This window comes from Sphaerodactylus townsendi, linkage group LG08, assembly GCF_021028975.2.
Source record: "Sphaerodactylus townsendi isolate TG3544 linkage group LG08, MPM_Stown_v2.3, whole genome shotgun sequence".
Classification (NCBI taxonomy): domain Eukaryota; kingdom Metazoa; phylum Chordata; class Lepidosauria; order Squamata; family Sphaerodactylidae; genus Sphaerodactylus; species Sphaerodactylus townsendi.
Genome location: NC_059432.1, coordinates 48,328,546 through 48,342,307, shown reverse-complemented (window position 1 = coordinate 48,342,307; position 13,762 = coordinate 48,328,546). Strand labels below are relative to the sequence as shown.

Here is a 13,762-nt window from a genome sequence, read left to right as displayed (position 1 = left end):
CTGCTCTGGACCAACCGGGCAAGAGGGCACATATAGATGTTAAACAACATCAGGGAGAGGTTTACCCCTTGAGTGACACCACACACCCAAGGGTGTCATTGTGTGGTCCTTTCCCCTAGCACCACTCTCTGTCTCTCTCCTTGAAGAAATGAGCGCAGCCACTGCAAGACAGCCCCATGAATACCAGAGCTGGCAAAGCAGTGAGTCAAGAGATCATAATCAACTGTAGAACTGATGCTGCTGCCAGTTCTAACAATAACAGCAGTGCCGATCTGCCTTGATCCCATTGCCTCCGGAGATTTTCCACGAGGGGGACCAGAACTGTCTGCATCCCATGCCCTGTGGGGAAGCCAGATTGAAATGGGTCCAGTACTCACAAAACAATCAAACCCATCCCCCCAGTTGTTAAGCCATTAAATCAAAGTCCAACAGTGCAGGACACCGGTAAAGATTTCTGATAGCCTGGAAATGCCTTTCTCTGTTCGACATTTGAAGAGATGCTGCCACTCAGAATAGTTATTGTGGAGACGCATGGACTGTTCTATGAATGTTCATGGATGCTTGGTAAAGCCCTCCATGCATGTAGGACACATACTTAATATACACTATGACAGCAGGGGATATGTCTAGCAACAGGCAGCTTACAATGTGCAAGTGGCAGATATTATGTGGATTATTCTGCATATGAATTCAAGCTTGATTAAACATTTGCCATGTCAAAACTTGCATATATTTGTCTTCATGTATATATTGAAACTATTTAGTAAGCCTTAGTATGAATATGTGCCATTGCAATCCTTAATCTTTTTTGAATATGTGTACCACTTTTTTCCTTTTCTTTTATAGGAAAATTGTTTCAGAATATGAGAAGACAATTGCTCAGATGATCGGTAAGTCATGAAAAAGACTTATTCTGACATATTGAAAGTTCAGTTCTACTTCTGATCTCCATTGTTCTTGTCCTTGCTTCAAAAATCAATACAACTTTTGATAGTATCTTGGAGACAAGTGTAGCTATTTAGTCCTGGAGAACCAATATTGTATTCCAATTAAAACAAGTTCTGAGTCCTTCAAATGCACTTAGCTGGTTGCAGCTCTTGGTTTGTGCATTCATCCTCTCCTTTAACTTGTACACGGTTCTTGCATTTCAGTATAGCTCTTATCAGAATGACATAGCTTGGAGTTTAGTGAATAATCCCAATTTAGGATACTAAAATTACTCAAATAATTATCAGACATGCTTAACTCATCAATTGTTACATATGAGAAGCAGAATAGCAACTGGCAATTTTATTGTAAGGACTTTTGGTCACAATTCAGAGCACAGTCCAAATAACTGTGTGCACACAATAGGTCACACAACTCCTCTCGTTGCACTGCTCTACTTTGGGGAGTTGCCAAATGCAGAAAGATATACTTAAGAAAACATGGTCAGAAACCTTCGTTGCATAAATGCAACTCTTGAGCATATATATAAAGAAGCTCTTGAGGATAATGTGATAATACAGAGATTACAGAGAAATTTTATTTCCGTGCTCATGTTCACAATAGTCTGTCATATTGCAATTGTGGGTTGAACCAATATAATGTTGCAGTCAAGAAAATAACATTTGAATAGGACAAAGATTTGAAGGGCAAGGGGACAGCTGGGCAGTTGGTAAGCATACTACATAATATCCAGAATGATTTTTCCCATTTATTTTCATTCATCCATGAAAGTACTCTAACTAAAAGCATGATTGCATGTCAGTGTTCTGTGTTGGAGACAGAGGTAAATAATTTATGTTAAACATTACTTCAGAAACTATTGCAAGACTCATGTATTTCAGTGGTATTTCTAACCTGCATTGATATTTTAGTTTGTTTTGGGGACTCCAAATCAGGCTGGATATGAGTGGATATTGTAGCTGAAGTCTTTAGTACTCTGGTGCACAGCACAACTGTAGGGATATGATCTGCAGTAGGTGGCCCTGGCACCCACGATCTGCACCTCCCCCACCCCACAAACAGTCAGAACACTGCTTCTCAGCTGAGATATATGGCATTTTCAACACCACCTGGGCAATTTACATCACAGATACAATAGAGGTTTTCCTGACAGGGAAAACATTCAGAATACATCCACCCAGAATACATCCACCCAAACAACACTATGAAATATTCCACATCTGCTGTGTAGCAAATATGTGCTACATTCATGCTCTGGATGGAGCAGAAGTTTCATGGGAATGGGATATGCTTGTGAGATGGATATTCCTTTGTCCTAGACTGGCAGTGGCCATGACACAGAACTCTGCCCACTTGAAAGAAACCTCTGCTTACCTTACAGATGATTGGCTGCTCTAACTGGGGCTCAGAGGGGTGATTCCTCAAGTCATTGGCAAATGGGATCCCTGTTTCTTTATAAAGTCCTCATGAGATACAGGAAACAGAAAGAGGGTACAAGTGATTTATAGTCCTGCCTTCAAAAGGGCTTGGGAGGAGATGTGCATTTCAAGCTGTGCAGTAGCTGCCAGAAGGAAGAGCGGGATATCTCTAAACCCCTCCTTCCCCTGAGGCCCTGTGGGTTGTCTCTAAAGCCTGAAGCAACTGGTAATGAATTGTCAGAGCCCCTCTTCCCCGACCAAATTACAACAGTAAAAAATTCTATGTTGCATACCAGGCACATGCAAACAGAGATTTCCTAGTCAGGGGTCATAGTGCTGCTCCTCAGCCCAGAGAACAACTGAGATGTGGAGCTCTGACATCAATTCAGTGGAGTTGTGCATCTCACAGTTTCAGTCAGGACTGGTTTCATGCACACTGGTCTAGTAGAACTATTTTATGAATATTTTTATTAACAGAGCATCATCCATATATTGTCTGTGGAAATGTATGCTATCAAAATAAATGATATTCAACAGAAAATGGAGCTACCAGGCTCAGTCTGACAGTTACTCATTAGTTAAAAAATAAATCTCTCTCTCTCTCCTTCATTTGAGATGCAATGGCTGTTTAGACTCAGGACCCATGAAGTGGTATAACTTTGAAGGATTTAAAGTATTCATGTAACAATTGGAAGTTGTGTAATTTTGGTTCTTGTCAACATGCAACTGATAAGTCTAAGCAGTAAAGTCAGCTAAATCCACAGCTTCTCTTACTTCTTATAAATTGGGTGTAACCACTTGCGTACTTTCAGATGCAAATAAATTGGGAGAGAGAACTTCTTGTTTAGCAGAGGAGTAACAGCTGTCTTCTGCTAAGTTTTGGTTGCCTGGAGTACATCTTTTAGTTGAAGCCAGCTATGGGTCTTCTGTTTCAGGAATACAAATGCAGAAGTATTTGTACCAGTTGGAAATACAAAATTAAAGATTTCATTATCCTTTGCATTGTGGATGTAAAAACTGTGGTGTTTTGCACCTGCTCCACTCAATCATTTCTGTTCCTCTGTTTGCATTTCATAATGCTTACCTGGTTTGTTCCTTCTCCATGTCTTTCAGCATAATACATGAGTTCTTACATGTTTCCAGTATGTGCTGTAAACATCTTCTGTTTGGTTCTGATGATAGCAGGGCTATCAGTTGGAATATCCCCAGTTAAAGAAATGTCCCCACAATTATCTATCCCAGTGATTCTCAACCTAGGGGTCGGGACCCCTTTGGGGGTCAAATGACCCTTTCACAGGGGTCGCCTCAGACTCTCTGCATCAGTGTTCTCCATCTGTACAATGGATAAGTGTTAGGGTTGGGGGTCACCACAACATGAGGAACTGTATTAAAGGGTCGCGGCATTAGGAAGGTTGAGAACCACTGATCTATCCCTTGCCCTTCATTGTGAGCTCTCCATAGAAAACTGGCTTTATTAAAATCAAGGCATATAAACAAGCATCTTGACCATTTCCACTTAAATTTTATTCCTTTCTGCATTCTTCTCCTTTCACATAACTGAGCCCCTGGAATATTCTTCCTGTGCAAAACATTACAATCTTGCTGTGCTTCTCTTACTTCAAAGAGTTTAGAGCAGCTTGTATACTATTAGAGGGTTTAATATTTAGCAGTTCTTGGGGCCGGATCACTCAGTGTGCCTTAAAACTTGTCTCTGAGCACTGAGTCTCCTTTGGTGCTTCTAACTGGAATTATGAATACCTGGACAAAGTTTACGACATTTGTGATTTGGTTTATCTTTGTCCTCTTGTTGAAATCTTAGTCCAGAAGTTTTGGATCTTGCTTTGTCTTTGTGAACTGCTTTGGAGCCAGTCCTTTGGGCGCTTTTCTCTACCAGTACACTTCAATTTCCACTGATCCCTCTTCTTAACTGTAATTAAGATTAAATTGCAAACTTCAATGACAGTTTGAATTTACGGAGCCATATGCTTTAATAAATATGCATATAACTCTTGTGAGTCACCCATAATAGACTTGAAAATCTTTTAACTGCCATTTTTAGATAGCATCATGTTAGAGAGAGAAGTACAAGTATTTGCCAAAATGGCTGTTTTGCATGCAACTCAAGAGTCTTGTGATTCCTTTGGCTGCAGCAGAATAACATGGTTGTGGAATTTATCTAGCATTGTCTTTCTGGAAGGCGTTGTAACTACAGTTGACATCAGTTTTGCTGGTGTGCATCAGGTGTTTGTCACCTGGATGGTAGGACCAGTGAAGGCTGATGACAGGTAAAGAAGACTCACAGAGGTCAGAAGTTTGGTCACATTTATTGCAGCTTTGATTTTTTTAAACATCATTTCTGCAGTCTAGTTTCCACTCCCAACCTATATTCACTCGTTTTCTTTATTATATCTTGCGGAGGGTGGGAAGGTCAGATCAAGAAAATGTATCAGGACAATTCCTGCTCTCAGCTTGGAGGGGTTCTTCTGAGCTTTTTATAAACACACAGCTTGAATATATTGTACTTTTGATATTGAATTAGGTCAACTGGTCCTGATGGGGCTTTTAAATATCATCTCGACTAATTCACTGTGTAGTACTGCAGCTCTTGCTTGTGTCTATGTAAGCCAGCTGCTGAAAGCATTTCTGAGCTTAGTTCTGGCTTTGTGCTCTGAGGCAGGAACTCTGACACGATTTGTGCAGCCCTTGTTTAGTTTCCATTGGCACCTTGCCTTTGAGATTGTCTGTCTTCAAATAATTTATTTCTTTGTTAAAGCTGGTCAGTTTTCCTCAACATCTGTCTCTGTTGCATGTGTATATGCACTATAAAGTTCAATTGCATCTGAATTGTTTCCCACATTTGTCATAGACTGACCTTGATCATTTTACATAGTGCATTAACATTCGTACATACATGTGTGTGTGAGACAGAAGAGAGATGCTTTTACCTATTTGAAGCACTAAAGCTAGACACAAGGATTGTTTGCTTTGAATGTTTCCTGGGCCCTTTTGTACTAGTCTTATTTATAACCATTATTCACATTTATAACATATTCACATTTATAACACTCTCTCTTGTTGAATTATTCATTCATACATTTAGTTGTCCTTCCATTCAATAGGCAGTACCCAGTCCATTCAAAATGATGATTTGATTCTCTCCATCATAGAACTAATGGACTGTTGTGGTCTCTACCTTACAGATTGTTGCATTTAAGTTTTTCTGCTTCCTTGATAAATTACTTGATTTTTTTTCTATTTGCTTCCATTTTTGTTGCTTCTTGTTCTTTGCTTGCAAATCCAAAACAAAGGCAAGCCTGGTAAGTAAAGCTTTTGCCAACTTTGGCACCTGCAGATTGCAATTTTTTTTCTTCTCCTTTTCTTCTGTGTATTTTCTATTTCTGTTGGGAATACAAGATCTGGAACATATTTCCAGAAACATGGCAGCTTTAAGAGTGGGATTCATTGTCCCCTTTAGCCTCAGGTTTGGTATCAAACAGCATTTGGCAGCATATGTTATCACTCCCTGCTGATAGGTGCCCCAGTGGCTTACAAACTACTTTCAGTGTTGCATCGTGCATGTTATTGATAGAAACTTGTAGGCCTGTTCTTTTTGTGTTCTTTTTGGCCATGTTTAAAAAAAGGAAGGAACTCTTGCAATATTGCACCATCTTTCATGAGGCAGCAAGCAATTTCCATGGAGAGATGGGCCAACTCCATGTACAACGAAAAGTCATTCAGTTCAGTATAGGGAAGGTAGTTACTGGAGAACTGTGAAGAAAACATGTCCCTTACCTCTACTTAGACTCAGTGGTGGGATTCAGCAGGTTCGCACAACTTCGGCAGACCGGTTGTTAAAATGGTGCTTGTAAACAACCAGTTGTTAAATTATTTGAATCCCACCACTGATTAGACGTAATGTAAAAAGCTGCTGTTTGTGATGTCGGGGAGGGTGGAGTAGGGTGGGATTTGTGTCAAAAAGGTGGAACAATTAAAGGATGTGATACTTTGGAGATATGAAGAAATAAGAAAAATACTGTGAAGACTGCAGTGATACAGGAATTGTGCCAGATCATCAAAAACACACAGAGGCAGAAATATGAGCTATTAAAAAACACTGAGGGATAGAATGAAAAAAAGGATGGCAGCAGTTGATTTTGAATATGTTTGCCATTCCACTGGTAAGGAAGTCTGGCACGTAGCAAAATATAATGATTTCCCAATTCTGATTTCTTAGCTGTTCTGGGGGGAAAAGAGAGAGGAAAAATAGAGGCCGGGATCCCAGGCTGCAGGCTTTGATGCTGTTCTCATACATGGGAGTTTTTCAGCTTCTTTCTTGCAACAGCTCTGAGCTCCCAGCCCCGCCTTCTCCCCAAAAAGTGCTTTCATAGTTGGAGAATTCTCAGGGGTAGGATTCCTTGACACAAAAGAAGAATACCACCTTGAACCATGAGGAAAGGTGGGATATTAATGTTTTAATAATTTAAATAAATAAAAAAATGATTTCAGATGGGCATCATAACTTGTTTGTGGATTTTAAGTAATCAGACAAGCATATTTGCTGACCAGCTCATGTTTAGACTTACGCTAGGCTGTGGTTCACCATCTTTCTGCTGATTCTACCCACTTCTCATAGAAGTGAAAGGTTTCCAGCTTGCTGAACTGCTTTGCCTTATAGTGCCCTTTCCTTATGAATTATGGTGTGTCATCCTAAATACCTTTTCTGCTGTTGGAATATATCAAAACTCCCACATATATAAGGGGGAGAAAGTATATGTTCTAATAACATGAATAGGAAGTCTGCATTTGATAATGTAGTTGTGATGGCTTTGTTTCATTCTTAGTTATCTTGACAATGTGTTTGAATCCTGTGTCAGTACATGCATTGAAGGTAACCTGTTCAGGATAGATGCTATCATTTTTTAGGCAATGGCTACAGAAAAGTTTTAGGTCAATTGTGCTACAGGAAATGGTTCTTAATTCCTTCCCATGTGAATAAATATTAGTTAAAACTAATTCTTCCTTTCAAAATTTAGTTTGAAATCTGTCTAGAATCCTGTGAATCTTGTACTTGAATTTCTCAAGGAACTTTTCTAAAACTTCAATCTGCCTTGGTATCATATAGAACTATTTTAGTGCTTTACATGGCAGAATCTGAGCAGATAATTTTGCAGCTGTGCCGTATTAATAAGAATATTTTTCTTCCATTTTGTTTGGTTGTGTAGAAACAACTCTGAAAAGAGTTACTTTACACCAAGTCCTGTAGTTATACATCAGGATATATAAAACAGGCACAGGGTGTTTTTCAGAATTCAACTGTGTATCATAGATTTTAATCAAATAAATAGGTTAAAATAAAGATCTGGTATTCAGTTAGAACCCTGACTTGGATGGCCCAGAATAGTTTGATCTTTTCAGACTTTGGAAGCTAAGAAGGGTCAGCCCTTGATAGTTGTTAATAGGAGACCACCAAAAAAGTCCAGGGCTGCTATCTAGAGACAGGCAGTGGCAAACCACCTTTGAGCATTTTCTACCTTGAAAACTCTGTGGGGTTGCCATAGCTCAGCTGCAACTTGACAGCACTTCCCACCACAATAATATTCAAGTAGAAGATGAAAAATTAATGTATAAATATAAAAAGGACATGTGAACAAAATGCCTCTTAGGCTGTAATCCTGCTAAGTCCCATTATGCCCAATTGAACTTTCTTCCAAGTAAACCTGCCTAGGGGTGAAAGTATAAAATTCCACATTTCTTTTAAATGGAATGTATATCTTCAGCCTTATGTTTATAAAGGGGACATTTGTTAAAAAGCCAGTGAGTGAGCCATTTGGGATATATCTGAAGTGATTACTTGAGCATTTCTCAGACAAGAATGTGTTTCAATTTCTGGATTTCAATTCACATATGAGAACATTATATTGTAAACAGGAAAATAAAGATCACAGGATGGCTGTGCAAACTACTGGTGCTTTCTCATGTTGTTAGTTTTTATGTATGTGTAGATCCCCCTAAGGACACTGGGTGTGAAGCGTGTAGGCGTTATTGTTATACTGGAATAAATTGTTTCCCCACAATTGTTCCTCACTGGTGCTTTGTGGAATTCTTGAATGGAAATTCATGGTGGGCGCATACAAAAGCTTCAGTTATAGAAACGTTTCTTCACACGTTATTAAAGAAGTAATAGGCCATATGTTGTTTAGTTTTCTTTAGGGAAGTGCTGAAAATCATTGACTGTTACTTTTTTTAATGCTGAGTATCTCTGCTGAACCAACAATAGATTATACAAAGAGGTATGTATTACAGTACTCAGCATAATAGGTTTCATATATTGCATTTTTACATGGCATATGAATGTTGTGTCTAAACACAACAAACATGTTTGTCAGCTGGTGTGTTACAGATATTCTTATGAAGGAACTGGAATCTGCTACAGACTCCAAATTAGTACACCACTGAAGATAATGCAGGTTTACCATGTCATTTTGTTTTGCCTTACTGGGGTCTTGACTTTATTGCAACAGGATGGGATGATTGTATAGGCTCTTCTTTATTATTGTTTCAGTCATTGGGAATGGGCTTTTGTTGACTTGTTTGCTTTGAGGAGTATCTGTTAAACTGGTGGCACATGCAGTTTCAGGGGATTCTAAATCCCCAGATCTTCCGACTGATACTGACTTTTAGATGAGTTTATTTTCACATGCAGGAATCCTGATTTTGTAGAGACAGCAATTGCTGTTTCTTAAGTGAGGCAAGGTGCGTGCTTTGGCTTGAACAGTGGCAGCAAAAGAACATTTTTGTGTGTGGAAGTTTTCCTTTTTGCCTGTTTCTGTGCAAAAGTACAACTAATCAGCATTTCATTTACAATATACTACTCTGATGAGATGTGATCACTTTGGTTTACTTTTGTTAAAAAGAAACAAAATGCAAGAACCTTCTATCATTGTTTCTTACAGAGGATGAGCAGAGAGAAAAGTCTATGTCCCATCACACAGTTCAGCAACTGGTTATAGAGAAAGAGCAAGCATTAGCAGACCTTAATTCTGTGGAGAAATCTTTAGCAGATCTCTTTAGACGGTATGAGAAAATGAAAGAAGTTCTTGAAGGGTTTCGGAAGGTAAGTTACTGTGAATAAATACCTATCAGCTTGTCCATGTGCATATTTATCTGGCATACCTGTGTCCTGTCATTTTAACTGAGGTTCCTTTGACTAAGGGCTGGATGTAGCTAGGCAGTTCCTCTACAGCAGTGGTTCTCAACCTAACTAATGCTGCGACCCTTTAATACAGCTCCTCATGTTGTGGTGACCCCCAACCCTAACATTTATCCATTTTACAGATGGAGAACACTGATGCAGAGAGTCTTAGGCGACCCCTGTGAAAGGGTCGTTCGACCCCCAAAGGAGTCCCGACCCCCAGGTTGAGAACTACTGCTCTACAGGAAATGAAACAGCTGTTAAACTAGCCTAAGTTGGTGAGATGCATTTCTGGCCACGCTCTCCACCAGAAAATCCAGACATAGGCTGTACAGCAATCTCACTATTGTGGGTTAACCAGAAGTTGAATTATCTGTTTGCTGTGCTTCAAGAAAAGAGGTGGTGTATTTGAAATGGTAAAGCGTAATCAACCCTGATCAAACTCAAACTAGACCTTTATTAGGCATCAAACAGAGAAAATACACACACACACACACACATACACACACACACACGATAGGGTTTGACAGAATAATGAAGCTGGTAAAGGTGTCAGGAATATACAGGCATCATTTATACAGAGGGGGAAGCCCAGAAAATTATTTCAAGGTGTTAACCAGGAAGTTGGCCACCATTTCCAGTATCTTGGGATCCTGATTGTTCAGAAGATAATTCAGTTTAGACTTTGGAGGGAACGGGGGTGCCAGAGTTGGGGCCTTCAGAAGGAAGTTAGATCTAACTTCTGTGAATCTAGAGCAAGCAAATAAAATATGCTCTAAGGTCTCTTCAGAGGTTGGGCAGTCAACCCTGATGAAGCTGTCCTGAGGAGAAGGGTGGGATACAGATCTAATAATGAATAAGTAAACCTGAAGAGAGAAAAAAAATCTGAAATCTAATTCATGAATCTTCCAGTAACATTTCTTATTCTTTTCATTTAAGAATGAAGAAGTACTAAAGAAATGTGCACAGGAATACTTATCACGAGTGAAAAAAGAGGAACAAAGATACCAAGCCCTGAAAATTCATGCAGAGGAAAAACTGGACAGGTACTTCTCAATAAAAGGGGAAGGGAAGGAGACCCAGAGTTTTGATCAAAGCCTTTGCTGTAATTAACCACTAGTTTAAATTTGGGCAGTCTGAGTCCAATTAATTTTTAGGGGGAACAAACTGATCACAGTTCTGTTCTAACAAAAGTCTGTTGTGGCTTTTATGTATTCACTGTGCCAGTGAAACTGATTGTATCCATTTGCATATATTTATTGACTTATTTGTGAACATATGAAAATGCCTTACCTTCAGTTAGATCATTGGTCTGTGTAGTTCAATACTTGTATTGTGATACGCAGAGGAGACCATGGAATTTCTGTCCATGATAACTTGAAATTCTGCTCAGCGCATCTCCTCAGGGCACTTCACCCCCAGGTTCCAAAAATTCATTGGGCATTGCTTAAACGTTTAAACCTTAAGTTCTAGACATCTGCTTTTTAAAACGAGTGTTTTTTTGTATCCAGTACTAAAATTTTCATTTTCGCACTGTGATTAACATAATCATAGCATGCATGCAGCTTTTCCTTAGGATAAAATTCCCATTGGATTGTTTTGTGGCTTAAGATGCAGTAATGCAACCATTTTTTGCAAATTCTGTGGCTGAAATAACTTTGTACTCTAGAAGCTTCTGGTTCTATTGCCCATTTGCACTGACGTGCACATTCTTCTTATTTGGAAGACACCAAAAGAAGACATTTGTCCTTAATCATTCTTTCATGTCTACAGAGCCAATGCTGAAATTGCACAAGTCCGCAGCAAGGCTCAGCAAGAACAAGCAGCTTACCAGGCTAGTCTTCGTAAAGAGCAGCTGAAAGTAGATGCATTGGAAAGAACACTGGAACAAAAGGTAACTTCTTGTAAATGATGTTATAATGAGAATGATAGAAACACCAAGGTAATCACTACCTTCTAGCCCAGTGTGGCAGTGACATGCTTGAACAAATCCAGAATGGGATAATTCTGGTCACTACTTTGACTAAATAATAATTTCTAGTAAATTTAAGTCACAGCTCATGATCCCACAATCAAACTCAGTGCAGTTGTACTCAGACATTCGTTGGCAAGTACAGCCAGGAGTTACCACTGAATGACAGAATGACTTGTGCTTTGAGCTCCTTGCTCTCCACTGACAATGAGCTTAGGTTGCAATTCACTTGATGATGGGGTAAAATGATACTATTATAGTTCACAAAGAAGTGTGACATGTATAGAATATAGCACTAAATAACACTCTTCAATCCTTGGAAGAGTGACCATCTGGTTCCCACTGAAGTTGATGTTTGCTTTATGAGTACTCTGTACCCTTTGGGGATTGGGCGGTATAGAAATTGAATAAATGATAATGATAATAATAATGATAATGATAATGATAATAATAATAATAATAATAATAATAATAATAATAATAATAATAATAATAATAATAATAATAATAATAATAATAATAATAATATTCTCCCAATGGCTGCTGCTCCACATAGTGACCACAGCAATTATATACGATGGCTGGGTTGGACAGTTCATAGCGCTGTATAATGTGTAGAAGGAAAAAGCCATCTGGACCTTTTCCGCCAGTCTAACTCTACCTCGGATGCCAGTGGAAATCTGTGTAATAGTATAATATCTGGATGTTATGAAGTTCAGTGTGTATAGGTACATGTGGTTGACCTCTTCAATCTAGGGTGCAGACATGGAGCTCACACACATTGCATCCAAACAGATGTGGATGTTTACATCACCAGTACGTGGAAGTAGAATAGGAAGACTGAGCATGATTTCCCCTCTATATGTTTCCTGCCATGTGTCATGCTCAAAACAGTCCATAATGTCATTTATGTACACATCCCATTTTCTAGAGACTGAGCAACCTAAGCATTGGTTTAAAAATAGAATGAAATTCTTAGTCTTTGTACATAAAGACTATGTTAATAGCTAGCTCCCTCACTTAACCAACAGAGTAGAGTTCTTTAGATGGGTAATAATTAAGTGGGTGGGTTGGAGCTGAATTGACTGGTTCACAGATTTACGAAATGGTCCAGACTCGGTTTTCTACTAATAGAAAACACTTTAGTCTGCAGAGCAGAACTTTCCTTCTTCCCCATGTCTGCTGCAGCCAATTCATCTTCTCCAAATGCTAGTCCTGAGGACAACCTCAGAAATGCCAGGAGGGTCAAACTGTGGGTCAGGAAGGGGGGGATTGATAGAAAGTATATTTACTTCTTTGTTAGTCTGCAGCCAGCACATAATGTTTCACTAAAAGTTTGCTCTAACAACTGTTTACAGTCTTCGTTGGTTTGTTTGTTTTTAGAATAAAGAAATAGAAGAATTGACAAAGATTTGTGATGAACTGATTGCCAAAATGGGGAAAAGCTAACTTTTAACCAAAATCATGGATTTCAACCTTGAGTGCAATATGACCATTGGCACACTGATGTCTACACATTGATGTAGACAGGATCTATTTTCATGTTTTTGTATGCACTACTGTATTTTTTTCTTTTCTTAAAAATATTGATTTGATTGTATGCAGTACTAAGAAGACTATCAGAATTCCTTGCTATTGTTTGCAGTTTTTTCCTAGTAGAATTCATAGCAAGTTGATCTCAAAAGTTCCTGTATCAGGGAGATTTGTCAAGGTCTTTAATAAATTACAAGTTGCTCTTTCTAGCCTTCCCTTTGTACATGAGTTCCCATGTTGGATGTCTTTTGTTGGATTTAATATAAACGTGTATTACTTGCATGGGGACTCTTTGCCTTAAGGTGTGTAAATTTAATCTGCATTTGCTGATTTGTAAAATAAAATGAAGACTTGAAAAAGTAAGATGCATGTCTCTAGTTTTTTATGTAAATAACTGTTTCCATCTTGGAATTATATGTATGGCTTAATTTGATATCTTTTGTAATTCTTTTACATGGCATTCTACAACGCTTCTTATTTAAAACCAGCTACATGTCATTGATCTAGTAATCTATCTCTGACTTTCTAGCCTTTGTGCTTTCAAAATTAGTCACTAAGAGAAACCAGAGTGAACACTGTATTACCCATTACTAGCCTCCCAATGCTGCTCTGGGGATATTTCGCAAATGAATTGAAAACATATTCAAGTGTCGTACAACAATCCTTCATTCCTTCTATCCATTCATTTCCAGGGTTCAA

General features: G+C 38.7%; 1 protein-coding gene across 17 annotated transcripts in view; it reads left to right on the top strand.

The window, feature by feature from the left end:
* The window catches only part of TACC2 (transforming acidic coiled-coil containing protein 2), a 175,982-nt gene extending 162,556 nt beyond the window's left edge, over positions 1-13,426 (top strand). For 10 of the 17 annotated variants that reach the window (XM_048506345.1, XM_048506329.1, XM_048506327.1 and 7 more), the window contains 6 exons: positions 847-890; positions 5,675-5,683; positions 9,320-9,480; positions 10,498-10,604; positions 11,332-11,452; positions 12,914-13,426. In XM_048506345.1, coding sequence (XP_048362302.1) covers positions 847-890; positions 5,675-5,683; positions 9,320-9,480; positions 10,498-10,604; positions 11,332-11,452; positions 12,914-12,979 — 508 coding nt within the window. In that variant the 3' untranslated portion in view covers positions 12,980-13,426. The remainder of the gene's footprint in view (positions 1-846; positions 891-5,674; positions 5,684-9,319; positions 9,481-10,497; positions 10,605-11,331; positions 11,453-12,913) is intronic. The other 7 variants (XM_048506330.1, XM_048506331.1, XM_048506336.1 and 4 more) reach the window with 1 other exon arrangement.
* The last annotated feature ends 336 nt before the right edge of the window (positions 13,427-13,762 follow it).